This window comes from Rhododendron vialii, chromosome 7a (assembly GCF_030253575.1).
Source record: "Rhododendron vialii isolate Sample 1 chromosome 7a, ASM3025357v1".
Lineage (NCBI taxonomy): Eukaryota > Viridiplantae > Streptophyta > Magnoliopsida > Ericales > Ericaceae > Rhododendron > Rhododendron vialii.
Window position 1 is genome coordinate 10,360,064 of NC_080563.1, and position 27,977 is coordinate 10,388,040.

General features: G+C 38.7%; 3 protein-coding genes across 4 annotated transcripts; 2 read left to right on the forward strand and 1 right to left on the reverse strand.

Moving 5' to 3' along the window:
- Positions 1 to 1,240: 1,240 nt before the first annotated feature.
- LOC131332326 (uncharacterized) lies at positions 1,241 to 13,999 on the forward strand. 2 transcript variants are annotated; one of them, XM_058366490.1, is made up of 9 exons: positions 1,244 to 1,539; positions 2,277 to 4,967; positions 5,056 to 5,159; positions 5,979 to 6,048; positions 7,087 to 7,899; positions 8,201 to 8,403; positions 10,138 to 10,261; positions 12,256 to 12,462; positions 13,385 to 13,999. In XM_058366490.1, the coding sequence occupies exons 1-9, from the start codon at positions 1,384 to 1,386 to the stop codon at positions 13,526 to 13,528; spliced, it is 4,512 nt and encodes a 1,503-aa protein (XP_058222473.1). In that variant the 5' UTR covers positions 1,244 to 1,383; the 3' UTR covers positions 13,529 to 13,999. The 2 variants fall into 2 exon arrangements, 1 of the variants encoding a protein (XP_058222473.1); XR_009201646.1 differs by lacking the exons at positions 12,256 to 12,462; positions 13,385 to 13,999 and having other exon boundaries at positions 1,241 to 1,539; positions 8,193 to 8,403.
- A 580-nt stretch (positions 14,000 to 14,579) lies between these two features.
- Positions 14,580 to 16,585, reverse strand: LOC131333377 (probable WRKY transcription factor 43). The gene is made up of 2 exons (XM_058367861.1): positions 16,140 to 16,585; positions 14,580 to 14,959 (listed from the first exon to the last, which is right to left on the reverse strand). The coding sequence occupies exons 1-2, from the start codon at positions 16,580 to 16,582 to the stop codon at positions 14,782 to 14,784; spliced, it is 621 nt and encodes a 206-aa protein (XP_058223844.1). The 5' UTR covers positions 16,583 to 16,585; the 3' UTR covers positions 14,580 to 14,781.
- A 6,587-nt stretch (positions 16,586 to 23,172) lies between these two features.
- LOC131333044 (endoglucanase) lies at positions 23,173 to 27,428 on the forward strand. Its single transcript, XM_058367353.1, has 8 exons — positions 23,173 to 23,437; positions 23,990 to 24,202; positions 24,833 to 25,033; positions 25,118 to 25,195; positions 25,478 to 25,630; positions 25,717 to 25,825; positions 26,062 to 26,228; positions 26,653 to 27,428. Exons 1-8 carry the CDS (start codon positions 23,210 to 23,212, stop codon positions 27,049 to 27,051), a joined length of 1,548 nt encoding a protein of 515 aa, XP_058223336.1. The 5' UTR covers positions 23,173 to 23,209; the 3' UTR covers positions 27,052 to 27,428.
- The last annotated feature ends 549 nt before the right edge of the window (positions 27,429 to 27,977 follow it).

The following is a 27,977-nucleotide window of genomic DNA, read 5'->3' on the forward strand; positions in this document are numbered from 1 at the left end:
TCTCATCCTATAGTCTCATTTTCTACCCCACTAGTCTAAATAGAGTCATTTTATACAGAAAGTCTGTTTAGACAGACTATTAGAGCATCCGCAATGTAATAATCAAAAGAGAATAATCAAAACTTGTCACGTCAGCTTTTGATTATTCATTTAGAGGGTTGTTAAAATTAGCAATGTGAAGTCCCACATTATTACTTTTGATTATTCAAATGCCTAAATTTGATTATTTGTTAGGAGGTTGCTAACTTTGATTATTACAATGTGAGCATTTTTTTAAACACACATTGCTAATTTTAGCAATCTTTTGATTTTGATTATTACATTGTGGATGCTCTTAGTGCATAGATTGTATATAGATTTTGTTGTGGGGTCCACCACGGGTCCCACATAAATGATCACAGCCGTTCATTAAACATAAAACATTTTTTTTAAAGGTTCACGCAAAAATCAACTCAATCTGATATCTATAGATGCTCAATCCAATCGTCTAACTTTTCATTTAGATTTCAGGTAATGAAAAGTTAGACGATTAGATTAAGCATCTGTAAATATCGGATTGAGCTAATTTTTCACGAAAATTCTTGAAAAAATGTTTTACATTTAATCAACGGACTTAATTTGTGCACAAATTGTCTGTGTGTAGCAGGGTTCCAAATTATATGGCATACTTCTTGGTGAGTAGTAATTATTTTGTTATTTTTGTACAACTCATCTACCCGAGATCCAAATTATTTTTGTACAACTACCCTTGTTTAGATGTTCAATTGAAGATTAAATAATACATATCAAATGAATTAAAAGTTGTGATGGTCAAAGAAGAGCAAATAATATGGAACTTACTAAAAAATGTATATTATGTTGTTTGGCTTTACATGAAAAAGTTGTTAAGAGAAATAGGTGATGCACTTGTTTGCTACTAGTATTTTTTCCTTTCTTCTCTTCTTCCCACTAGCAATCGAACAAGAGAAGTTTCTTTCAAAGACAATGACTATTAATATGTATAGTAAGAAAATGAGCCAAATTTGAAAAGCTGATATGAAAAGAACGAAATGACAGCAAATAACTTTTATTTTTTAGTGGGCCTTTTAGAACTTTTAATAATTATTTTATATTTTTAAATATTTTATTTCGAAAATTAATAAAAAAATTGTCGTGATTCTAAAGAAATTTAAGAAAAACGATAAGGGAAAAACGTGGGCAATAATTAAAAAATTAGTCAAAACCAAGAAAATTCTAAAAAAAGGGGGAAAAAAAAAATGAAGTACAGGAGTAAGGAAAAACGGTCTTGAACCCGTCAGTTACCGACCCGTTTTGTTTCTGCCTCACTCTTCCAATCTAATGCTCTCCCCCTGACCGGAACCGGTGTCGGACTCGTGTTCGCCGATGAAGTGCCGATCCGTTGCCTGCGTCTGGTCCTCATCTCCTCCGACTCACAGGGTCACCGCCGCGGCGAGCCTCAGCCAACCTCCCACTCTTTACACCGGCGGATCCGATGGCTCCATCGTCTGGTGGAACATATCTCCCACCGACGCCAACCAGGTGAACCCTACTCGCCTCAACTCATTTGTCGTTAACTGATTCGCACTCGACCGCATTTGTTTGTTTATGCTATGCTCTATTTGGTGCGAATAGAAAAGAAAGAAAAAGACTCGGCCTCCCTGCCATCGGACTGCAGTCGCGTCTGTCCATTTCGGCAATTAATAGTTCAGATTCTAAAATCCGTATTTTCCTTATAAGAATTTAGGAAAACGTTCAGAAATCTACAGTAAATCAGTAGAATAGTTTTCAGCACTTTTGGACGGTTAAGATTACAAACCGGGTCACTGACGGCTCTTTGCAGTCCAACCTCTAACCTCAGCCTGCATAGAAGCCTGATTCTTGAGTAATTATTCAGTGTCTTGGGGCACCACGTGGCGGTGCCCCAAACTCTTCTCTACCACACATTTGCGTGGCACCACGTGAGGGAATGATATACCTTCTAGTAATGAGGTATGCAAAATTAAGTCGCTTTAGTTTACAGAAAATGCTTTCGATGCAGATGTTTGGACTCTGGACATAGATTCTGACATATATGTGTCCACAGTTGTCCGATGTGTGTGGATCTCATATGCATCACGTGGGGCCAAATACTTGTCCGTAGCATTGCTCTTAGTTTATTTTTAACCAGAGAAACCAAACAAAGAGTGATAGGAAAATACTAAAATGGTGTGGACCGTTGAATCACTCCCATTTGAGACGGATCACAATTCAGACTGACTATGTTCGTTATGTGCCAGGAAATTAAACCAGTTGCCATGCTCTGTGGCCATGCAGCCCCCATAGCTGATCTCGGGATTTGTTTTCCAACGGTAAATTCAGGAGATGGGCAGATAGGCTATCTGAGTGATGTCTTGGTGAATTCTGATTCAGCTGTTTCTGGTGCGTTAATCAGTGCGTGTACTGATGGGGTATTATGTGTTTGGAGCAGAGACAGTGGACATTGTAGGCGCAGAAGGAAAATGCCACCATGGGTTGGCAGTCCATCTGTGGTACGAGCATTGCCGAAAAACCCAAGATATGTTTGTGTAGCTGCATGTTTTGTCGATTCGGTTCATTTGTTTGACCACCAGTCACTGGAATCCTCTGAAGGGGGTGAGGCTGCGATGGACAGAGACCCGCAAAACCGAGAACCTTCCAAGTGTACAGTTGCAATAGTTGATTCGTATACTCTTACAGTTGTCCAAACCATATTTCATGGAAATTTGCAAATTGGGCCACTCAGATTCATGGCCATAGTTCCACCAGTTGAGGGTACAGAAAAGCAATCAGTGCTCCTTGGTGATACATATGGTAAGCTACAACGCGTTTCGATGCTAAAGGAACCCAATTCAGATTCGGAAAAGGGGGCAGCCTTGCATAAAAACTCCTCCAATTTCGAAATGACTGATTGGGCTGAGGACTCAAGTGAGGGGTTACAGGTTTTGGCATTTGATACTGGTGGGCAGGTTTTAGCTCATGTATATAGAACCTTCTGTATATTTAGGTCAGCGGTCAGCGGCTGTACAATCGGGGAGATTTCTTTTGTGAATAATCTACTTTGCTTTGAAGAGGGCTCTGGTCAATTACATGTTATAGGGGGCATGTTTCTTGCGAGTAATGCTAGGAAAGTAGTGGGAATCCGTGATAGGATTGAGGAGAACTTTGCTGTTTGGAATAATAGAGGGTTTGCAGTTGTGTATAGAATAACCTATTCAGATAGTATTTTCAGTTTTGAGCTGCTATCTGTATTACCTGATGTTGATCATCCCAGCGATGATAAATTATCGATTTGTTTTGTCCAGTTGGGTTCTTATCTTATTCGTATTGAATCAATTTGCTTTCACGTTGAAGAACCTCTGCTCTGGAAACCCTATGTCACAACATGGTTACTGCCTCAGCAATGTGATAAGAGTTCAAATTTGCAACAAGAGTGCAAAATGCTTGCTGAAGGTAGGTTTTTTGTTGACTGGGTTGCAAGCTCAACATCTCCTAATGAAATTGCTGGCCTCCATGATACTGGCATTGAATTGGCAGGCAGGGACAAGGTAGATAGCATATGTGCAACTGATGGAAAGTACTGGTTTTGCAAAAAGGAACGCATTATATCTTCATCAATGGTCATTTCGGAGTCCTATTACACTCCGTATGCTGTTGTGTACGGATTTCACACTGGTGAAATAGAAGTTGTCCGTTTTAATATATTTGTTGAGGGCTTTGAATCTGACAATAGTAGTCATGGTCATGAAACTGATTCAAATGTTTCCAAACAATCTTTTTCTGGTCACACTGGTGCTGTTTTATGTTTGGCTGCACATAGGATGGTTGGTAGGGCCAAAGGATGGAGATTCAATCGTGTTTTGGTGTCCGGGAGCATGGACTGCACGATACGTATATGGGATCTTGATTCTGGGAAGCTTATTACAGTGATGCACCATCATGTAGCTCCAGTATGCCAAATAATTCTTCCCCCACCTCAAACTGATCGTCCATGGAATGATTGCTTTCTTTCTGTGGGGGAGGATTCCTGTGTTGCTCTTGTTTCTCTTGAGACTTTGCGTGTGGAGAGAATGTTTCCTGGACATCCATACCGTCCAGCAAAAGTTATATGGGATGGTAGAAGAGGTTACCTGGCGTGTCTTTGTCAGAACCATTCCAGAGCTTCTGATGCTCTTGATGTTTTGTATATTTGGGATGTAAAGACAGGTGCCCGTGAGCGAGTCCTCCGTGGTACAGCTTCTCATTCCATGTTTGATCATTTCTCTGAAGGAGTCAACACCATTTCCACGTCTGGTGGTGTTTTACATGGAAATACATCGGCCTCCTCATTACTTCTCCCCTTAGTTGAAGATGGTAAACTCTCACGAGCTCATTCCAAAAAGTTAGGCAAGGGGGCCTCTTCATCAAATACGCTCCCTAGTATCACAAGTACGACTGATCCCAATGCTTCCTTAACCCATTCTAGAAAAGGAAATTCCACCAAGCTATTTTCAGTGCCTGTGTCAATTCTCCAAAGCAACAAGCATCCCATCAATTGCTCTTGCCCATTCCCTGGAATTGCTGGTCTGAGTTTTGACCTTGCCTTATTAATGTCTCTATGTCAAAAGCATGAGATCTTGAAAGATAGTGGTGAGAATCAAGGGATTATGCATATGAACGAACATGCAGCTGAAATGCCTAAGAATACTGTCACCATTCGTGATGAGTCTGGTTTACAGAGGACCTCAACTAATTCTGCAGTGAATGATGACTGGGTTCAGTCACTTGAATTATGCTTACTTCAATTTAGCCTGTCCTTTTTGCATCTATGGGATGTGGATATTAAGCTTGATAAGTTACTGATGACTGAAATGAAGGTAAAGAGACCAGAGAATTTTCTCCTAGCTTCTGGGCTGCAAGGGGATAGAGGATCTTTGACGTTGACTTTTCCAGGTTCAAGGGCTACTCTTGAGGTGCATTTGGTTAATTTAAATGCATGTTGCAAAAAGTTGTCTTGCGCTTTTGTTTTATAGCCTGATACGTTTAAAGGTAACATTGCAGCTTTGGAAATCATCATCAGAGTTTTCTGCAATGAGGTCACTAACCATGGTTTCCCTTGCCCAGCACATGATTAGCTGGTCTCATTCCTGTTCTGCTTCCAGCAGGTAGCTATCACAGTTCTTGGCGGAAGAAATGAGTATGAAGTATACAATGCAAATGTATCCTCATCTGAACTATATATCCGTAGCAATGCCTAGTTGAGAATCAAATTTCCTAAGTCTTGGTTGATATGGTAGTACTATTCAACTAAACAATCCCCCGCGGATTTATGGAGTTGGATATTTAGCTCATAAATGCGATTTATGTACTTATGAATTAGGATAAATTTGGTCTAGAAAAAAAGGTACTTTCACCTCCTATAATTTGAAATATATAGAAATAGATTAACACCGCTATTACCTCATCAGTATCTCAAAGACTCATTCAGTCATCCTGAGGTACCGTGGCTGTATGTTTCTTTATGTTCACCATTTCTTTGGCATTTATGTTCTATTACCATGACTTCAATCAGATTGTTTGGTTGATGACAAATATTACTCTGTATATTGATTTCTGTACTCTGTAGTATATATTTGCACAAAATATGACCACCTTCCTGCTGCACACATGAAAGAACATGGAGTATTTGTACCATCAATTAATTTAGTTATTTCGAATTATTTTCACCATCATGTGTTATTTTCTTGTGAAATTAATGTATAGTTAGTGTTAGTGTCATGCACGTGTGCCTTCCTATGGCAATGTAGCAAATTATTTCTTTAGCATCCCTACATTTTCTTCCCCTTTTCCCTTTTCTGGTGATATATATCTACTAGGTTTTCATAAAGAACTGTTTCTGTGCAAAAACATTGTTTGGACATGTTATATGGACAACTTTTTAAGTGCGGTTTCTAGGATCCTTATGTAACGTGTCTTCTGTGCAGTGCTTTGGCAGCATTTTATACTCGGAACTTTTTGGAGAAAACCCCAGATGTAAAACCACCCTTGCTTCAGGTAACTACGAATGGTAATGGTTCTTGTTTTCTTGAATATCCAATATTATCTTGATGATTAGGAAGATGGGGATATCCATTTTTGTTCAAGTTTCTTTTCCATTCTCTCTGTGGCATTGCGGAATTGAAGAATAACCATGTTACAGATTGTATTGGTGTGGGTGTGGTTTACTTTGGATCGCCCTTCTTTGTGGTTGTATTATTCATAGAACGTGGGGAGGAGAATTATTGTTTTATTTCTGTACGAGATATTGGCGTTATTATACAAACACCAATAGAAGATAATCTGGAGAGAACAAACTAAGATGTTATGTTCGTGTACAACGTAGACCGGTGGATGCAACGGCAAGGGAGAGTGATAGGGTCTATGGACCAGGGGGAGGTAAGGAAAATGCCAGGGGACGGAAGACCTCAATTGGCTTGGATGTTGTGAGGAAAAAAAGAGAGGAAATTTTGGGATTTATGTACCAATTTCCTCTGATTTGGGTATTCGTAGGGAGGGGCGGTCCTAAGGGGGTGCAAGGGGGAATCTGAGACCCTGCACAACTCCAAATACTCTCGCATAAAATACTAATTTTCAGGTTAATTAGGAAAAATTCTATGGGATTGGCCACTGCAGAAAAAAAATTCTTCAAGTTTCTACATGTGTGGGGTAAAAATCACTAAAATTTCTAGTATCAATTGTTTTTTAGGTTGCGTGTATAAAATTAAACAGTGGGTATTCACATACACACAATACCGTCTCTTCTTCGGACCTTGCAAGTAGCAATATATACTTATAAATGTACTTTTTATGATGAATATGAAAATACTCGTGATTCAAGCTTTTGCCAAACACAAATCCTGCGTCCGACACTGTTGTAGATTATGTTTTTGGTTAGGTTAAAATGCTCATCCTTGTCCCAATCGTGAGGTGGTACCACACTCCTGTTTGGATTTCACAGTTGGTACTGGTCAAGTCCGATGTTTTTTTTGCATGTCCACTCATCTGATTTTGCGAATTTGACATGCCTGACTGTCTTATCTCTCTGTTTTACAGTTATTGGTGAGTTTTTGGCAAGACAAAAGTGAACACGTAAGAATGGCTGCACGCTCTTTATTCCATTGTGCTGCCTCACGAGCAATTCCACTTCCCCTATGTTGTCCAAAAGCAAATGGCCATGAAAGTCATCTGAGTTCTCCAAACGGAACTGTTGCAAAGAAATATGAAATTCCAAGCTCAGAAACCTCATCCAGTATTTGGTTGAAATCTGACACCTTGCTGGAAATGCAAGGGCTCTCTCAGGCAGAGGATTCTGAAATACTTGCATGGCTAGAATCATATGAAGTGCAGGACTGGATTTCTTGTGTTGGGGGAACAAGTCAAGATGCAATGACATCTCATATCATTGTTGCTGCAGCATTGGCCATTTGGTACCCTAGCCTTGTCAAACCGAGTCTTGCCATGCTGGTTGTTCATCCATTAATGAAGTTGGTTATGGCCTTGAATGATAAATATAGTTCCACTGCAGCGGAGCTTCTGGCAGAGGGTATGGAGAGTACATGGAAGGCATGCATTGCTTCTGAAATACCTCGTCTGATTGGGGATATATTTTTCCAAATAGAGTTTGTTAGTGGTCCACCTGTCGATTCGTCATCTCAAAATCCAGCTATACCTCTGAATATTCGGGAAACCTTGGTTGAGATTCTTCTTCCAAGCCTAGCAATGGCTGATAACCTGGGGTTTCTAAACGTGATAGAGAGCCAGATTTGGTCTACTGCATCTGATTCCCCTGTTCATGTAGTTTCTCTGATGACTCTTATGAGGGTCATGCGCAGTTCTCCAAGAAACTTAGCTCAATATCTTGATAAGGTTTGTAAATCTCAGTTTTTATCAGAAGGGGATACTCTAATATTTATTTGGGAGAAAGAGAGTATTTTGGCTTGCATGATAGAGGCTCATGGTTTATGCCATATAATTTTCTTTTGAACAATAATATAGGAAATAAATGAATTCGAAACAATCGTGCTAATGGTGGGAGTTGGCACCTCCTTGTGAGTGCTGTAAATAGTCGCTTCTATCTTGTTGCCTATTCTTCTATATTTTAGTATTTTGGTAGCAAGAATCAAGTGTTTGCTGTGGTAATATCTCTAACGGTTGGACAGATTTGCAGGTGGTTAATTTCATTTTACAAACCATGGACCTTAGCAACTCTGTCATGCGCAAAACTTGCCTTCAAAGTTCAATAGCAGCACTTAAGGAAGTTGTACGTGTATTCCCTATGGTAGCCCTGAATGACACATCAACAAGATTGGCTGTTGGTGATGCCATTGGGGAGACCAATAATGCTAGCATCCGGGTTTATGACATGCAAAGGTAACAAATGATAAAATGCGGTTTCAATAACACTTATTGCTTTGGTGCTTTCTTGGTTTGCGATACAATGGATTGTGTCGAGAAATGTCATGGAACTTCTTATTGCTTGGACGGGTGTTAGTTTGGGTAGGAGAAGGAAGAGTTTGTGGGCCATGATCCCGCTTTGTTTGATGTGGGTCTTATGGCACGAGAAATTCGAGAGTTTTTGATGGGGTGGAAAAACCTCTAGCTAGGATAAAATCTTTCTTGGCGAATAACTTGTATAGTTGGGACAAGGGAGATTGTTTTCCATCCCTTGACCAATTTTTAGGTTGGTTTGAGCTTTTCCATTCCGGTGGCAATGTATAGGGTCTTTTTGTTCTGTGGCCTTCTTTTGTATACGGGTGGCATTCCCTTAATGCCTTATCTCTAATATAATTAATTACTTATCAAAAAAAAAAAAAAGAACACACTTGAGGTGAACTTGGGGCTGGATTGGTTTCCAAGTGAAACGTCACTTTTGGCATTTTTTTAACCAATTCTTTTGCAAGTGTTAATAAAGCCTTGTACTAATGTCTGATGTAGGTCTTAAATTAGATGCCAAGGTATTTGGGGAAAGGTTCAGTTTTGGTTTTTGGGGTGCTGATTGATAAGGAATATCCAGGGCTGGTTGTCATCGGAACACGGAAACATAATACACCATATAGAGAAGAAAATCCTGCTATATCTCTACAGTTAGATAGCATGCACACTATGCTGTCTGAACTTTTCAATTCTCAAGTCCCTTACAATTCAGTGGTATTTATTATAATGGGCGGGCATGTTGAATAGTTTTTTTTTTTGAATGTATGTTGAATAACTTGATATACATTACGAGTGTGGTGGTGCCCATTTCTTAACAAATTAAGTTTTTGGGGCTCTCCTACTACCAGTTAGATGAGGACTACTTGCTTACTGAGACTTAACTCACCACCACTTACTTAGACTCTCCTTATAATGCCTTCTTTGTGCTGAGTTTCCAGTATTTGTTTGACAAGACAATGAATATGACATCAACAAAGTTTCCTGAAGTCAAAGATCTTATTGGTTCTGTTGGAGTTTGTCCCACATCGGTTAATCATCTCCTCCAAAACTAGTATATGAGCTTGGGCGGCCTCTCCCCTCATAGCCAATTTGTTTTGAGTTGGATGCTTTAACATGGTATCAGAGCTAGGTTTTTGGAGGCTTTTGGACAAGACTCTATGTCGTTGATGGTTGTTTACCCCTTTGTTTGTCGTTGATAGTTGACGTATGTGTTGAATCGTTTGTTTACCTCACCACTGGCGGTCGCACGTGCGGGGGGATGTAACCTCCAAACCTAGTACATGAGCCTGGGTGGCCTTTTCACTCATTGCCAATTGGTTTTGAGTTGGATGCTTTAACATGGTATTAGAGCTAGGGTCTTGTTTGTGCCATAAGTGCACCGTTGTTTGTTGTGATCCATGTGTTATGGAATGTTTGTTTACCTCTCCACGTGCGAGTCGGGGGTCACATGTGCAGGGGAGTGTTGGAGTTTCTCCCACATCGGTTAATTATCTCCTCCAAAACTAGTATATAAGTGTGGGCGGCCTCTCCCCTCATAGCAAATTGGTTATGAGTTGGATGCTTTAACAACTTCCATTTGAAAATCTTCACAGAGTTCATGCATTCTTTCTCTAAGGAATTAATGAAGAGGTTATAATTGCTTCTATTCTCTCCGTGTCTTCGTTTTCCCAGCGTGGCAAAAGTCAAGGTTTTGGATGCAAATGGACCTTTAGGGCTCCCGAGTCTGCTTGGAGGAGCTTCAGAAGTGGTTGTAATCACGTCAATTTCAGCCTTAAGCTTTTCACCAGATGGAGAGGTACATTTAATCAATTCAAAGACGGCCACTAAACATAATTCTGCTACTGGTTTCTGATGCTGTCACTCTGCATGTTTTGGTTCAAATAACATTTGATTTGAACATGCATTCACTTGGCCTATAATTGCACTCAGCTTGGCTTAGAGCTGGCAAATTTTGACTTCAATCTGTGGGCCTATTATAGATGTTATGGACTTTGGTTTTCGATTCTTAATCTGGTTGACCTGATTTCAACTCTGTTATTATGTTTTAGGTCATTTGTCAGACTGAAGAAACTGTTCCTTTTGAATCTTGTAGATTTATTGCCGCAAACTTAAATTTACCTATTTATTTATTGACTGACTGGTTTCTAGCTCCAGAATCCAGATCAGGTTGATTAGTTTTGGTGCCATCAAGTCCAACCTCTCCCCGAAAACTAAGTTGATTCACTAGTGCCAGCCAGACCGATGCTATAAATTTATCTTCTGGTCCTTGGTATCGAACACACGTGATGATAGGATTTAGTAATTTGCTCCGTCTAGATGTGTTCTGTGGTCTATTGTTTTGCACTGCATACCTTGCAGGTCAAGGAGTCAGTATTGGTCTGAACTGTTTTAATGATTTTTTGATTGCTCCATATCCGGCCTAGTGGACCAACAAACCCATGGGAGCAATCCCATCATCCACTGGCGTGGGGCTCAAGTAAGGCTGGGGCAAAGCCCTGTAGGGACTGCCCCAACACTGGAATTGATAGCATGCGGGTGACATTGTTACTACTATATTGTTTGTGCCTAGCTTATATGCATATGTTGTTTTAAATTTTGAAGAAAAGCAAAGATAATTATTTTATTTTCTACATGATTGAACTCTTTGAGGAAAATCGTTATTGGTTTATTCTTTTAATGTTGGGAACATTCACCCTCTGGGAACCATACTCATTGCCGTCTTCATCGCTAAGTTATATGATAGAACTGCTTCAAGCCAACTGAATTTGGGGTCCAGTGTTAATCGCTTAGTTAATGCATTTTGTGAAATGTTAGTGTTCAATGACTGAACTCACGGAAAAATAAATGTTTTTCTAATCACTTGTTTCTGCCAGTGTGGTTTCACTCTTTTCTGTACCCTAATTGCTTACAAGCTTTCCCTATGGAATCATTTTATTTTTGAGTTGTATCAGACAAATGTTTCTATAGACGTCATACTATCTAAAATTTTTGTGTTGGTTAGTTCATTCCTATATAACATTTCTCTTCAAGCAATGGCAGCTCCGCCAATTTTTATCAAGGTATTCATTCAATTTGAATTCTACCAACTCTATAGCAAAAAATCAAATACAAAAGAATAATCTGATGTATTGAAACAATGGTTTTACAAAGGAATACAAATACATAGTATCTTAGAATTGCTCTACCAGTTTTCATGGTTTGGAATTACTGATAATAAATTAGTCATTAATTAAAATTAAAATTTTTTACTCTTTTTCCTTCGTAATTCGAGAGATCATGTGGTGCCCCTAAGACATTACCCCAATCTCTGAGCCAATTTATGTGGAATCCTTGTATTTGGTGGAACATCATTCAACATTTTTGAGTAGTCGGATCATGTCCCATAAGCACTGAATATCTCTCCTACCCGCACCCCTTCATACCTATCCTAAAGGGTAATCAACACATGTTAGTAATTCCAAATACTTCACTTTTCCACCTTAATCTTGGAATCCAAACAGACGTTTTGTTTTAAAAAGTAGTTGTCAAGGGTGTTATTTGTGCAAATCCAGGGGTTCAAATTAGGTGAAGGGATGTTCAAGCAAGTAAACTAAGCTTTAGAATTATCTAGTACTTCTGTAGGGAGGAGAAGCTTAGGGTATTCATGTGAATACCTGCTTGTGGCTGTGGTGCCACCACTGTGTTCACGGGTAGAAAGAATGTGTAAAAGTCTTACTAAGTGATGGGGTACCATTAAGCGATTATGGTATGTTTCTATTTGGTATCTGAGACATGACATTGAAATTGTAGGGCTTACTTGCTTTTTCTGAGCATGGGTTGATGATCAGATGGTGGTCACTGGGATCCGGATGGTGGGAAAAGCTCAGCCGAAACCTTGTTCCTGTCCAATGCACTAAACTGATTTTTGTTCCCCCTTGGGAAGGATTTTCCCCCAACTCCACCAGGTCTAGCATAATGGCGAGCATAATGGGCGATGATAGACATGCTAATGCAAAGGTGAGTTTCCTCTTTGTTTTGCTATTTCTTCTGGGATACCCATTTACTGTCATATCATTTCCGTCGGCATGGTTCGTATTTTTATTTCCTCTGCATCCTATCTCTTCTGTTTTATTCAATGCTTTTTTATTGGGTACAATTGCATGCTGCTTTATTTGCTGTCTGGTAATGAGATGTGCCAGCAAGTTTCTTGTTCCAACAAATTAGTACGTCGCGGCATGGTAACCAGAACCATTTTCATAGGCCATACCAACTGGGATGTGAGTTATCTAATGGAAAAAGCTTAAGTCTAACAGATCAATCAAAGGATAAAGAGAAGAAAGTTTCTCTCCTGGTATAACCTTCTCTGGACAAGGATAGTTAATTAAAAATCAATTTAATTCCTATTTTCGAGCAGTAAACAATATCTGAATTGTGACCGCTGATACTGAGTTGAGAAGTAGGCATCCAAAGATTTTATATGTATCTAGAAGGATAAAATGTTTAGGGTAAGTGATGAGTTTGAAGGAATGAAACACCAAAGGCTGAGGTGTGATCAGAAGTAAGGTAATGCTCCTATAGAGGCAAGTTCTGTAAATTGTCAAATTTGGCCCGCCCTTTTCGGTAACAATGATTGGTTCCTTGTTCATATTCACACCTGGGATTCAGAGAAGTGTAGGGTTACATTCTTCTCCTTTTCTGTTATGCATTTGGAATGGAAAACTGATATGGAGATTGATGTAATTGTATCGCAACAGGCTTGAAGCACTATGGTTGCAGGTGGCAGCTCTGGTTGGTACACTGATTCTAGACTCTGCGTGCTCAGTCTAGTTTGAATGGCTCTAGAAAAGCATCCATTGTGCTCTCTGATAGTACCCCTGTAATACTACCTTTTCTCTCTTTTCATCTTAATAAAAGCCTCTTATCCTTTTCTTGATTGTAGGAGAATGCTGGCAGTTCGAGTGATGTGGACAGGTTGAAACTTTTGCTTCATAATCTCGATCTCTCTTATCGATTGGAATGGGTTGGCGAGAGAAAAGTACTCCTAGTGAGGCACGGCCATGAGTTAGGCACATTTCAGTTGTGAGAGTATTGTCGTTCAGATTCTCAATTGGAGACAATTTCCCACAACTTTTGTGAGAATTTTGACCAACTAAATTAACAACAATCTTACAAGCTCTCCTCAGATGCATCTCTTGATATCAAGCTTCTGGTCTGCATGTTTCATTTCATTCTCAAGGCGATGGTGTGCAAGTGCAGTGATAGCAACTCGTTCAGTGTTTGCTGCTTGTGAGATCTAACTTCAGCTCTGATGTGATTTTTGATTTGATTCATGCTTACCAACAATAGTGTTTGCATATTGATTCATTTCATTTTTCGGAATTGCTTATCCTAGAGAATAGCTTAACCATTTTCTTCTACCTTCTGTAAATAGGAGTCGGATTTTTGTGTTCTCTGTATCTACGATATGTATTCAGGCTCTGATGTATCAGTCAGTTCAAAGGAACTTGTACTACCCTTCAGTAAAGAAAGTTATAAAGTTTAACTTTTATGGTTCTGTTTGTTCATCTCGCTACTTAAGATCCGGCTATGATGCCCCAGTCCGGTTTCGGGGCATCCATGCCCCATTTTCCCTCAACCGTTGGAGTATAGATATTAGATTGTAGCCATACATTGTGGTAAGTATGACCATACATTGTGGTACGTGTGAGTTAGATTGTGGCCATACAGTGTGGTAAGTATGGCCCTACATTGTGGTAAGTGTGATCATACATTGTGGTAAGTATAGCCATACATTGTGGTAATTTTGGCCTGCCGAAAAATCACAAGACTACCTTGTTTTTAGAGTGGTTTTGATCTAATGGTTGAGATTATGCATTTTTCAATCTAAAAGTTCATATTTATGGGAGCATCCATGCCTCAATACCACTGTGGGGCATCACAGAAAAATTCCGCTACTTCAGGAACCTTTTGTATCAGCATTTGTCATCTCTCTCTCTCTCTCTCTCTCTCTCATATGGAACGCATAGGGGATTTTCACTGGTGCTCATGTAAGAGAACATAATATTCCGAAGCCAAGAGCAGCAGTTATTATGAAGGGAAAAAGGCAACATCAAACTTAAATAACACTCCCAAATTATGCTCTGTTGTTGACAAAGTGAGAGAGGGTTCGAAAAGAAGAGGTTTCTTGTTCATATACAGAAATACATACAAGTTTCTGAATCCTTCCTTTTCTCTATCATTTCTTTTTTTCTTGCTTTTCTGTACACAATGTTAGAGAGCGAACAAGCTGGGAGTTGCTGCGAGTCCGTCTTCAATTTTGATCCCAAATCCTCCGTTTCAGAATCTAGTTAGAAACTGAATTTGCTTTAGAAGAGGACCTAAGGTCTCCATTAGTTTCTCGCAAGGATGGTTGTGAATTCCCTCGTACGTCGTGACAACAATACTTGTATCTTTCGACAGCCGTTGGATCTGCTTCTTCACGTTGCACGTATGATGCGTGCACCGGTAATAGCTCCTTTTTTTTTTTGTGGGAATTGCATGAAAAAATACAAAATGTCAAGGATCGATCTTGTTTTCTGAGAAAGAAACAGTACTGTGATTTTTGGTTAAGAATTTTGTCACCTTTGAAGCCCAAGTATGTCACAGTTCGTTAAGTGGTAAGAGTTAGGGCCTTTGAAGGATTGGAAATTCTAATCGCAAGGAAGATTTGTAGGGAATCACACAAGGAAAAACATGTTTGGGTTCATTTCGGGTTCCACAAAAATCTAAAAAAATATTCATAAATTTTTGAATATTATTTTATGGGTGTCCGTAAAAAAACAATTCCAACAGACATCGGTAAATATTACTTTTGGATTCACAGGGCGAAACGCCTCTACGAATCCAAAAGTAATACTTACCGATGTCTGTTGGAGCTGATTTTTTTATAGGGCCTCATAAAATAATATTCAAAAATTTACGGATATTTTTCTAGATTTTTGTGAAAATCCAAAATGAGTTCAAACGCGTTTTTCCTTGCGTGATTCCCTGCAAATCTTCCATGCGAATTGCAGGGCTAGTATGATTCTGAGCTAGTATCAAACAAAGCATAAATCACAGAGAAAATAACACACTATAAACATGAAGTTTGTTTTCTCTTTCATTTTATGAACATTATTAGCCAAGCATATGCTACGCCCCTTAAAGTAATTAAAAAGAAAAGCAAAAAATCATCACAATGAAGCTTCGTCAATTAAGAATTTGCTTAGCCTTACACCCATCTTAAGGTATCATTTCTAATACATCCGTGGGCTAGGCTCGGACATATCGAATACACCCTATACATGTATCATAAACTTTTACTGATTTTTAGGTTACTCGTAACGAAAAATAGAATCTACGCCAAACAAGCTGACACAACTTCCGACACACAAAAAGCTACAAGGTGCAGCTTGGCCTTACGCTTGCTCACGTATTGTGCCAAACAATGATGGGTTCTTATAGTTGTTTAACAACTCTCTTCATTTTATTCCTGATTTTCCATCCCAAAAATGAATAGTAAGGAAACGATCGCGAATTCCTTTCCTGTAGTTTTCTTTTCTCCTTATACTTGTATATATGAATCAACGAATTACCAGAGTAAGCTACATTACAGCATATTTTTGTCCACAAGATAGCATGCATGGGGTTCAATTATATGGAATATTAGTATGTACCTTGGGTGATTGCTGTTCTTCACAGCTTTCTGCCCATATTTCCGCCACCGGTATCCATCGTCAAGAACATCCTCAGTACTCCTCGTATGAAACGCAACCCTCGGTGGAACTGCTTTCTTTGCCCTACTAGCACTCCCTTTCCCTTTCGGGGTTCCAAAATTCTCTCCTTCATTGGTATTCCTAGCACCAGACGACATCACCGTCGATACGTTAGGCATAATCAGTGGCATTTGATCACCATTATTTGTGATGGAAGTGGAACCGGTGAGGAGGCTAACCCAGTCAATGTCCATACCAAGTTGATTAGGGTTTTGTTGTATTATGGGCTGATGAAGTAAAGATGGAAGCTGGTGGAATGAGGTTGGTGGAAGTACTGGCGGTGTGAAGAGGTAATTGGGGATGTTGTTGTTTGGTGGTGGGATTGGGAGTTGTTCTTCCCCCATGAGGATTCTAGCTTGATGATCTAGCTACTAGGAAATAGGATAGGAGTGTAGGAATGTTTTAGGAATTAATGTTTGAAGCTGAAAGGTGGTGGTAGCTGAGAGGAGGTTGGACAGTTCCATGCAGAGAGAGAGAGAGAGAGAGAGAGAGAGAGAGTAGATTACTTCTTAATATAGGGAGACATGAGAGAGTTGAGACATTGGCTTGCACCCATTGATTAAACCAACAAAACTTCACCAACTTCTGTTCAACTGCCCCTATTGTTGCAAGAGCTTAGGGAGTGTCAACAATATTGCATGTGTCGTTATCATCAAAGCATGCAAGAACTTGAGGCCTTTATTACACTTAGCATCCTTGCACTCTCACAGAATTACTTCACTTTGGCTCCTCCATCTTCAAATTGTGTCATCAAGTCTCATACTTTAGCTCAAGTTGCAATGTCACCTCATCGTCTGAATATATTGCCGATAAAAATCGGCACATGTACCACTCATGATAGCCTTTTTTTTTTATTTTTTTTATTCTCTGAGAGAGGGATTAAAGGTGAAGAGACATGCAAAAGTGAAAATTCGGTGATGGTGCAAATTAAGGACAAATGTGAGATTCAGCGAGAGTGTACTAAGACTGCTAACAAGACGAAAAAGATAACATGCATAATTCATTTTGTCAACAAGACAACAACACGTAAGATTTAGACAAAAAGGTGACATTGAAAATTAACTTAAAGTGTATATGACTAACGGACACAATCGAAACAGAGGGGCTAAATTGATCTTAGTAAAAGTGAGAGGATGCTACATGCAATTAACCAAGAGTAATTAAGACGCACTCACTCTCTCTCTCTCTGGAGCTTGATCCCATGGTAATTTCTAATTAGCAAGTCGAAAGCGTTTAGTTGAAGCTCAAATGTCAAATATAATTGGCAGAAATGGGAGTAATAAGTACAAGGGATTATTGTATATTTTGTTAAACAACTACTGTACTGGGGATAACTTGAAGCACAAGACCCAGTCAATTGCTGTTGTGGTAGATTGGAAAATGCACTACACGAGCACTTCAGTTGGCAAGATCAATTGGTATCTGAAAGACTTGTGATTCTAATCCAAATATAAAAAAATACCACAATATTGCGTTAATTGTATATATTAAGATATTTATCATTGCTCTATTAATTTGGTCACTATCTTGCATGTGTTTAAATATGAGAATAGGGATTAGGGACTGAGACCCAGTCGAATGGCTATCCTATCATAAAAAATAAAATAAAAAATTTCGCTTCACAGGACTCTTGTTGGGTTTGTGAAGTCTGGTTCAGTTTAATTTGTGTTTTCCTAACTAATCGGGGGAATTGACTCGTAGATACAAAAGGGTTATTGATGTTTGATATTTGCAGCAATCGATGATGTAACTCTTATATATACTCTCTTCATCCAATTCAATAAGTAATGAAAAATGGTCTAAGCCGTTGACGTACTCAATTACACAATTGGAGAGCCGCATAAAAATCTATTGCTTTGTTCTTCGCCCATTGTGTATTATATAGTGTAGCCGATTACTCAAAAATCCCTTTAGTACTGTTGGTTCAGAAGGATAACTCTTTCACATAAGTAGCTATTAGTATTCAACCAAGAGTTGGCCTCAAGGATGGAGCCAAGGAGGTCTGGTGGTGGAGGCCGTCACGACAAAGATTTTATAAAATGCAATTATTATATGTAAAAAAAATTATCCCTAACTTATATAGATCTGTTATTGCTAGATTTATTTTATTATTTTTGATATATACTAGTCTTTAATCCTCTATTTTTTTTTTCAAGAAAGGAGACCCAAAAAAGTATTTCAAAACTAAATTCAATGAGACAAGGTGAAGTATTATAAAATATAAGGTCTAAATTAAAATAAAAAAAAACTTCATGCTAGGATGAAAGATGATTTTCTGACAAGTTTCTTGATCACATACATTGAGAAGGATATATCTAGAAGTTTTGACGCTGATTTTATCATCGATACATTTAACGACATGATTGGGACATAAGGCTCGGTTTGGTTTGGAAGAAGTGTCGGACACAATTCAAGATGCATCACTTCAGTAGCTAGATAGATTAAATTAAAATTGGTCTTTTTTGGTACTCTACGTGCATATGACAAATATCATTTATTATAATTTTTATTTTAATTTTCCTAGATTCAATGACTTTTTCTATTGTAGTTCATTTGCATGTTTAATTTTTTACTAGTACATACATTTTGCCATTGCTAAGGTAAAATCTGGCTCCATCCCTGATTAGCTTAGTGGTCAAGACTCGAGACTTATGAGCTTGCTCCCTCCTAATTCTTAGGTTCGAAACCTTTCAAATACTATCAAATTCTTTGGGGCTGGTCCATACGGAGCAAATCTGCTTGGACTCCTGCAAGTGGGCGGCGGAATTAGGCCCCCAAGATTAATTGAGGTGCGCGTAAGCTGACTCAGACACCCGTGTTATAAATAAAAGCTGAGAATTTTCAACCCTGATATATTGGGAATATGGCAATCCCCACCCATGTGGGTTTGCGTGAGTCTATATGCAACTAAAAACGAGCTAGTCCCACTCCTTATCCCATGACAAACACAAATGATATAACCACACTTCAATACAATCCAATCCAATCCAGTACTCGAATCCCTGTCCAAATTAGCACTCGATCATGACTTATTAAACAACTAGTGATTGATTGTGCCTGAAGGCACGGAGCAATGCTTTCTAAACATAGTTTAAATGAAGTATCAAACTCCACTTTTTTGAAGTTTTTTTTGGATAAAACGGTTGTTTTTTAACACCATCTCACATGAGGTGAGTCCCAGATGTGTGTATGGTCTTACCTTATGCAAGAGAAGTGTTACAAATAACCGTGAATCAGAAAATTTTCCCTTCTCTCAACAAAATCTACTTTCTGAAAATTTTCATTTTAAGAATAAGCTTCAAACATGGTTCATCTAACCAAGTTCATAAAATAGTCTAACACAACAAATGTTACCAAATCTGTGTAATTCAAATTAATTGCATTCAGGGATAGCGTCAGAGATATTAAGAATATATAATCATACGAGATTCCAATTCGAATTCAATTTTCTGAATATCCATTCACTCAAAAATGACACCCTTATCGTACTAGCTTATTTCTTTAACTGGCCTAGAAAAATAGAAAAGCGAAATAGTTCTAAAATTATATATAACCAAGTAAGGAGTAGAGTTTGAAATTCTATCTACTCAAAAGGCTTCAACAAAAAACCTAAAATCTTCAATCCTAGACAGATCATGAAACTCCAAATCATCTAAACCAATAGCTCAAGTTCTATTGAACAACAATTTTGTTCTCTTACCTATTAGTTAAAAAGAAAAAGAATCTGAAGCGAAGAATTATTACTGGCCGCAAAGAATTACTTTTGATCTCGAAGAATTACTCATGGCCATGAAGAATTACCTTTGGCCACATCGAATTACTCTTGGCAGTGACGAATTACTCTTGTCACGAAGAATTACACCTGGCCTCTACGAATTACTCTTGGCCGCAAAGAATCGCTGTTGGCTGCAAAGAATTGCGAGACCATAAAGTAATTAGATGCGGCCAAGTGCAATTCGATGCGGCTAAGTGCATAAAGTAATTATATGCGGCCAAGTGCAATTCGATGCGGCCAAAAGTAATTCTTGGTTAAGAGTAATTCTTTGCGGCCACAAGTAATTTATTGCAGCAAAGAGTAATTATTTGCGGCCAATAGTAATTCATCGCGGCTAGGAGTGATTCTTTGCGGCCAGGAGTAATTATTTGCAGCCAATAGTAATTCTTTATGAACTTCTAATTTCAGCCATGGGTTTTAATGGTTGAGTTGGAGTGTCTTTTTTTGTGTCTCCGGAATGCTCCCCTGTATATATATTCTTCAAATTAGCACATAATTAGAAACTTTTGGTATTTCTCTCTCTCTTGAAAAATCACAGAGACATTAAAATACAGTTGTTAGGAGTAAATAAACCCACACGTCAATTATGTAATATGTGCAAAAAGTGTGAGTATTTTACTGAAAGTAGGAGAATGAGCCTAAACCATTAAATCAAAGTAATTATCCATTGTAGCAACTTGTCTTTTGTTAAGTATGTATGAGCCATATACCCTTGTGTTATGTATTATAGAAAATTAAGTTAAATAAGAAAATTAACTCCAATGCGGAAACACATGCACATGTATATTTTTGTTGGCTTTCAACTTTCAACCCGATGAAGGCGAACATGAAACTATGACTTAAAATCAAGATGTAACAAAATCAATACATTTGCTGCCACCAACATATTGCAATGAATCAAATACCTAAATATATACTCCCTCCGTCCCATAATATTTGTCCGGTCCGCAAAACGGAGACGTAAAAATAATACTATTTTTGTAAGAAAAGTTGAAAAAAAATTCAACAATTTACTAGATCTCGACGAGTTCTTTTAACTTATGAAAAAAATTTAATTTTTTTCTCGAAAGAAATGCATTATTTTGTTGTCCTCGTTTCGCGGACCGGACAAATATTATGGGACGGAGGGAGTAATTAATTTGTTTTTTCCCCTCAATCACTCAACCCACTAAACATTTAGCAATTTGAATACATTTCAAAAAATAACAGGGCCTATATATATATATATATATATATATATATATATATATATATATATATATATAGAGAGAGAGAGAGAGAGAGAGAGAGAGAGAGAGAGAGAGAGAGAGAGAGAGAGAGAGAGAGAGAGAGAGAGAGAGAGAGAGAGAGCAGTTTTGGATTCAAAATTGGAATCCGTTTTGAAATTAACGTGTGAGGGAGAGAGAGACAGCTCTAGATTACAGTAATCGGTTTTAACTGATAACTATTAGGAAAGTAAGAAAAATTCAAAAATAAGGAATCAGAATAAGATTAGGAAACATTAATTTTAGTTTTTCTTTCATCATTCTTCTAAATATTCATTCTTTCCAAGTATATTTCTAATCTTACTACTCGTAAATCTCAGCTATAGAAAAATATGTACAAATCCGATGGTCCAAAATATAGAGAATTCAAAAATTGCTGCTGCATATTATACAGATATGCTGCATCTACATTGGAATAAAAGATGACAGACTTAGAAAATACTATAGGATAGAGATACATAATTAAGAAGCAAAACTTAAGCCATGCTACATCCAGACTTTTTTTGTCCAGAAGATGGGCTTGAAATTTTTGTGATTGACTTTGAGAAGTGGATAAGATACTACATGAACTACCCCTGATTTCAAGGGAAAGACATTTCTCTCATACTCCATTAGTCCATTTCCATGCTGAGCATGAACATCTCTCCTTCTTTCCATACAATGTGTGAATATGTATCCAAACATCTTGATAATTAATTACTTCAACGCAACCCCAACGGTTGGCCGGGTGGTGGTTAAGGCTTGGAACTTACTAGTTTACTCCCTCGCAAGGTTTGAAATCTCTCAGGTGCTATCAACTCCTTTGAGACCGGTCCATACGGAGTCGTATTTAAAGTCTCTGCTGCTGGACCATGGAATTGGTCCCCCAGAATTAGTCGATTGTGCGTAAGCTGACATGGACATACCTGAGTTATCACAAATTATTTCAACACAGTATACAATCATAGAACTACAAGTTGATTCATTCAGTCCTTCCTTGAAGAAGTGATCCATTTATATGGCCCCATAGACCACCATTCCATATCAATGTGTTCTCCAATCTGTTGTCATTACTTACCCACGGGCCACGGGACGAGACCTAGGAAACTTCCTTGCCTGAGTGCAAACAGAAACCGAAAAGATGTTTGAACATCCACATTAATTGAAATTGAGCACATCCGCGATTGATGATGTGAAGGAAAGGAAGATTTCCAACAGATGATACATCCAAAAACAACCATTTCCGATAATGGATCCAAAAAAAGCTACCGTGGAGATCCAGAACATTGCTAGAGACCACCTTGAAGAAAAACTTAGAGCTCTTGATACTTGTATTTTGCTTAAGCAGGGGGGCAGGAATGTCAAGAATATCATTGGATGAGAACATTTTCCAAACTAATGACGTTGAGGAGTGGGTACACTGTCTGCCCTCCATGTCTCTACGCAATCTTTGTGACTCTAGCCCATTCTACCCTCCACAACTCTTTCTCCACTCGAAGCGGACATATAATCCGATACTTTGGGAGCACCATATCAGCATGCTGGTCGACCAATAGAGATTCGGGAAAAAACCACCCGCAGTATATTTTGAGAATGGAACATTGGCCACTTTCCTAGTTTTACATCACGCCATATCGCGGCATACATTTTATATCTACAAAATCCTCAATTTTCAGTACTCTAATTATTGACGCGACAATGACATGTTTTTTCAGGCCCATGGAATGAACCGCTCCTTCACGCGATCTCCATTCCGTGAATCCATCATCAATCATACCTCATTGAACACATGCATGTAATTTTGGGTTTAAATAGAAAATTCCACAACTCTTTTTGGGAATGGGGCATGTAGCAGTTAGATATAGCTCAAATTAGAATAAAATAAAGGAAATTATCTATAGTTTCATTTTCTCTATAAATAGCAACCATATAACCTGAACCACTGACAAAAAATGGCCTGTAGCGGAATGCTGTTGGGCATGCTGCTTTTTGGCATTTTAGCCAGTCCAAATGTACAACTCCTGAAGGCCGACGGGCTCTGCTCTGCAGCTTATGACTACAAAGATGCACTCAGTAAAGCAATCATGTTTTTCGAAGGACAACGATCGGGAAAATTGCCTGCAGACCAGAGAGTAAAATGGAGGGGAGACTCTGCACTCTCTGATGGCAAACCAGATAAGGTACGATTTTTTGGTTACTAGTCAACTCAACAGAATCAGTTTACATACATACAATGCACGAAAAGAACAAAAGTTTTCACCATCTTTCTCAGAAGGCAGGTGGGCAGACAATCACTCTTTTCGAGCCCATCAGAAAACTGGGAGAGACGACAAAACATTTGGTGCTTTAAGAGTTTTTTGGGCACCTTACCTATATTTTTTTGAACAACAGCTTAGAATTTTGGTTCACTAGGTGACCAATGACTCTAGAATAGTCTGGCCACTAAGCCTTGATACACTTGCAAACATAATTGCAACTTATGAGCATGTATGGAACAGGTCACACTTTTTTTTTTCATTACCAGGTCACACTAATACATACTATAACGAGACTTGTAGTGTAATATTCCTTCACTTCAGCGCTGCTTTGTCCACAGTCCCTACATCTTGGTTGAACCGTTTCTGTTTTCCGTTCCTGGTAAACACAAAAATTTGTTTGGCAAACACTAGTAGTACTACTCCTAGTAGTAGTAGTGCTGTAGTGGTGGAACTAATGCATATTTCTTGTGACAGGTGAGACTGATGGGAGGATACTATGATGCGGGCGACAATGTAAAGTTTGGGTGGCCGATGGCATTCAGTGTCAGCTTATTGAGTTGGGCTGCCGTTGAGCACCAGAAAGAGATATCTTCAGTCGGTCAGACAAATTATATCCACAGAGCAATCCGTTGGGGTTCTGATTTCATATTAAGAGCTCACACTTCACCTACCACTCTCTACACTCAGGTTCAATCTCCCTTTGTTTACTTTCTTCAAAGACTATAGCAGTAATAACAAGGAAAGGACCAGATATCATTCTGTTGAATCCACAACAGAAAAGGCTTTACAATATAACTTTGCGTCGAAGCATGAATTGAGTTGCATAATGCCTGTTGGAGTTTGTCCCACATCGGTTAATTATCAGCTCGAAAACTAGTATATGAGCCTGGGCGGCCTCTCCCCTCATTGCCAATTGGTATTGAGTTGGATGCATTAACAATTTCAACTTCCCCTATGCGTTAAGAACTTCTTAGCTGCTGGTTCTACACCATCAAACTAATTAGTTAGAACAATTATTCATCACAATTTTATGGACCAATACCAGTTGTTTTTTTTGAATCTTCGATCAAACCCGTTCCTGGGATTATGCACTGGCCTATGTATGTTAGTCACCGGTCAGTGCTTTTACATCTTGAATCCACAATTCTAAGAAGCACATACAGAGAGAGAGAGAGAGAGAGAGAGAGAGAGAGAGAGAGAGACCCCTAAGGGCCTAATAAATAGAGCTGTGTTTCCAAACTAGGATTCTAAGCAAGTAATTACTGTATGCCTTGGTTCTTTAGTAAGATTCTACTTCTCCTATATTTTTTTTTGTAGGTAGGAGATGGAGATAAAGATCACCAGTGTTGGGAGCGCCCCGAAGACATGGACACTCCTCGAACACTCTACAAGATCACTTCCAATTCACCAGGCACAGAGGCGGCGGCTGATGCTGCAGCTGCTCTTTCTGCTGCTTCGATTTTCTTTAAAGGTGTTGATTCCAACTATTCTGCCAATCTATTAAGCCATTCGAAATCGGTAGGTCTTACAATTTCAGGACGGTTTCTGCTCATCAAGCTCTTATCTGTGTTCATCTAACTCATTAGTCCAAATGAATTTCAGCTGTTTGAGTTTGCAGACAAGTATAGGGGGTCTTACCAGGCTTCTTGCCCATTCTACTGCTCTTACTCCGGCTATCAGGTAACGAAGTTACAATCTTCATATGGTTGCAATCATGTTTGTGAGCTTTGCTGGTGTAGTAAAAAATCGCATCACTCCTGTTATTCTTGAAGATATGAATCAGAAAAAAGGTCACTGAGAAAATTCATTAACCAAGAAATGGCCGTTTTATGTGTCAAAACCGACGATCAAATGGCTGTCAATAGACGAGCAGATTGCTTCATTTAAGCATGACTAATAGGTCTGCATCAATTTCTCTTTCCGTCACGACTCATGAGCTTATTTAACCTGAATTTCATGAAGGATGAGCTGTTATGGGCTGCGGCGTGGCTATACAAAGCCAGTGGACAAACCAGCTACTTGAACTATGTATCGAACAACCAAGGCTGTAGTCAGGCCTCTTCCGAGTTCAGTTGGGATAACAAGTTCGCAGGAGCTCAGACATTACTGGCAAAAGTGCTGCTTTTTTTTTTTTTTTTTTCCTTGTAAAAAGTCTTATTGGTCAATGAAGTAACTCAATTAAGTAGTTGGATTATGTTCAGGAATTTTATGGTGGGAAGTCAAACTTGGAGAAGTTTAAGGGCGATGCTGACTCCTTCGTATGTGCACTGATGCCAGGGAGTGGCTCAGTTCAGATCCATACCACCCCCGGTAATGACAAAAACTTGCAATCAGAAAAAACGTTACGTATTGAAACGAAATGAAAAATTAGACAAGCGTTTCAGAATGCAGCATGGATGACACTGCACGGATCCCCCAAACTCTACTGACTACCAAGATGAATGCAGTGCTGTCATACTGCATTCTCAACTATTTTACATAGAAGGCTTCCGAGCCTACGTTTGCTGCGACTGAAATAGAAAAACATGTATGTCTTTTGCCTACAGGTGGGCTTCTGTATACTAGAGATAGTAGTAATCTGCAGTACGTTACAAGCGCTTCCATGGTGCTCTTAATCTACTCCAAGATACTTAATGCAGCTAAAATTCAGGGAGTCCAGTGTGGTTCTGCACATTTCTCCCCATCTCAAATCAAGGCCTTCGCAAAAACACAGGTAGACATCTGCACAGGTGTATAAATAAAACACCATTTTCGTGTTTCCTTGCTTTCGAAGCTATGAAGTGCTATTTTTACACAAAAACTAGAGATACCATGAAGGATAAGGAGCCGCAAAAAGGTTCACACAAAGACACACTTGATCAAAATGATCTTCACCTCAGTTGTCAAATGAAACACGAAAATTTCCAGTGTTTTTATTGCAAGAGATGGGACTCAATCGGTTATTGACCATTCCTTGACTAAGATAAGAGTCATAATTTCTGAGTTTTGCTGCAGAGTCCACAGACCAAGAAAATTGCCGTCGAAAAATGACTAGTGCTGCCAGCATAACTGTCTAAACAAATTTTTGATTCTTTTTTTAAGAAGCTGTATTTTTTTTCGCAATTCTTCTCTCAAGTTAAATGTTTCCTGTCTTTCAGGTCGATTACATACTAGGAAACAACCCCATGAAGATGTCATACATGGTAGGATTCGGCAGCAAATATCCATTGCAGTTGCACCATAGAGGTGCATCCATCCCCTCGAGCCAAGCTTACCCGGCCAAAGTAGGGTGCAACGACGGCTACTCAACCTGGTATTCTTCTTCCAAACCAAATCCAAATACTCACGTGGGTGCAATCGTTGGAGGCCCCGATTCCAACGACCACTTCAACGACTTGAGATCGGATTACTCTCACTCGGAGCCTACTACGTACATGAATGCTGCTTTTGTGGGTTCGGTGGCTGCTTTGCTTGGTGGAAATGGAGACGACGATCAGTGTCTGCAAATGCCGCAAGATGTAGATGGAATCATAAACAAGGCAGTCGAAGTTTTCTAGCTTACTTAAAAAGTCTGAATCTAACTATAATCAGCATAAAAATAAACGTCTACTCATGGATTAAGGGGCACTGTAGAATTAATTGTACCTCGTCTATATATGATGTAAAAAGTTGGTCATTGTAAGAAGTTCATATTAAACCATAAATATCGTAATGTACAACTTAATATCCATCTCGAAACTAATTGGCAATGAAGGGAGAGGGAGCTGGCCAGGTTCATATACTAGTGTTCGAGGTGATAAAATAACCCATGTGGGACAAATTCCAACAGTGCGCTCTACTGTTTTATGAAGAAGGAATATATACATGTTGGCCTGTAAAATTCAGGATTGATGAAAATAGCAAAACAATTGGACGTGCTACTTGAATTTGTTTAGTAGAACTTGCATTTTATACACTGTGAATAATCGCCGATTTTTCACTTTTTTTGCAATTTTATTTTTTGTTGGGAAAGTCTCAAGCATTTAGAAAGTATCTCATAATACAACTCTATGGTCATCTCATTTACGTAAAATAGAGGACAATATAAGAAGGAATTTGAGCCTTCCTAGACTAATTGATTAGAGAAGATTTTGATTTTAAGTAATTTGTGTGACTGTAGTTTGGGTTCTGGACTCCTAAGCTATCCTTTGCAAATGGCTGATGTAACAAAAGATTTGGGATAAAGATTTTAGTAGGTCATTTTGTAACGCTCATTTACACAGGATGAGACCTACACATATGTGAGATCACCTAATATGAGAGGGCTTTACAAATAATCATTAGTATATTTTTTATTTAATTTGTTTATAAATTTTGGGATGACAACTTGTTTTTTATAAGTTAATGTCTCCGGATCAGCTTATGCACAATTCAAATACTATTCTAGAAAAACTAATTTGATCGAACAAATGACAAACTTATGTTACTCACTCCGTCCCTTTTT

Excerpts from the sequence above, each read along its gene's own strand:
- LOC131333377 (XM_058367861.1), bottom strand. The coding sequence starts at position 16,582 with ATGGGGGAAGAACAACTCCCAATCCCACCACCAAACAACAACATCCCC. Across the intron at positions 14,960-16,139 it reads AAGAACAGCAATCACCCAAG|GAGCTATTACCGGTGCACGC; the intron begins GTACATACTAAT and ends AAAAAAAAAAAG.
- LOC131332326 (XM_058366490.1), top strand. The coding sequence starts at position 1,384 with ATGAAGTGCCGATCCGTTGCCTGCGTCTGGTCCTCATCTCCTCCGACT. Across the intron at positions 1,540-2,276 it reads CTCCCACCGACGCCAACCAG|GAAATTAAACCAGTTGCCAT; the intron begins GTGAACCCTACT and ends GTTATGTGCCAG. Across the intron at positions 12,463-13,384 it reads ATAGACATGCTAATGCAAAG|GAGAATGCTGGCAGTTCGAG; the intron begins GTGAGTTTCCTC and ends TCTTGATTGTAG.
- LOC131333044 (XM_058367353.1), top strand. The coding sequence starts at position 23,210 with ATGGCCTGTAGCGGAATGCTGTTGGGCATGCTGCTTTTTGGCATTTTA. Across the intron at positions 25,034-25,117 it reads TATTAAGCCATTCGAAATCG|CTGTTTGAGTTTGCAGACAA; the intron begins GTAGGTCTTACA and ends AATGAATTTCAG. Across the intron at positions 25,826-26,061 it reads TCAGATCCATACCACCCCCG|GTGGGCTTCTGTATACTAGA; the intron begins GTAATGACAAAA and ends TTTTGCCTACAG.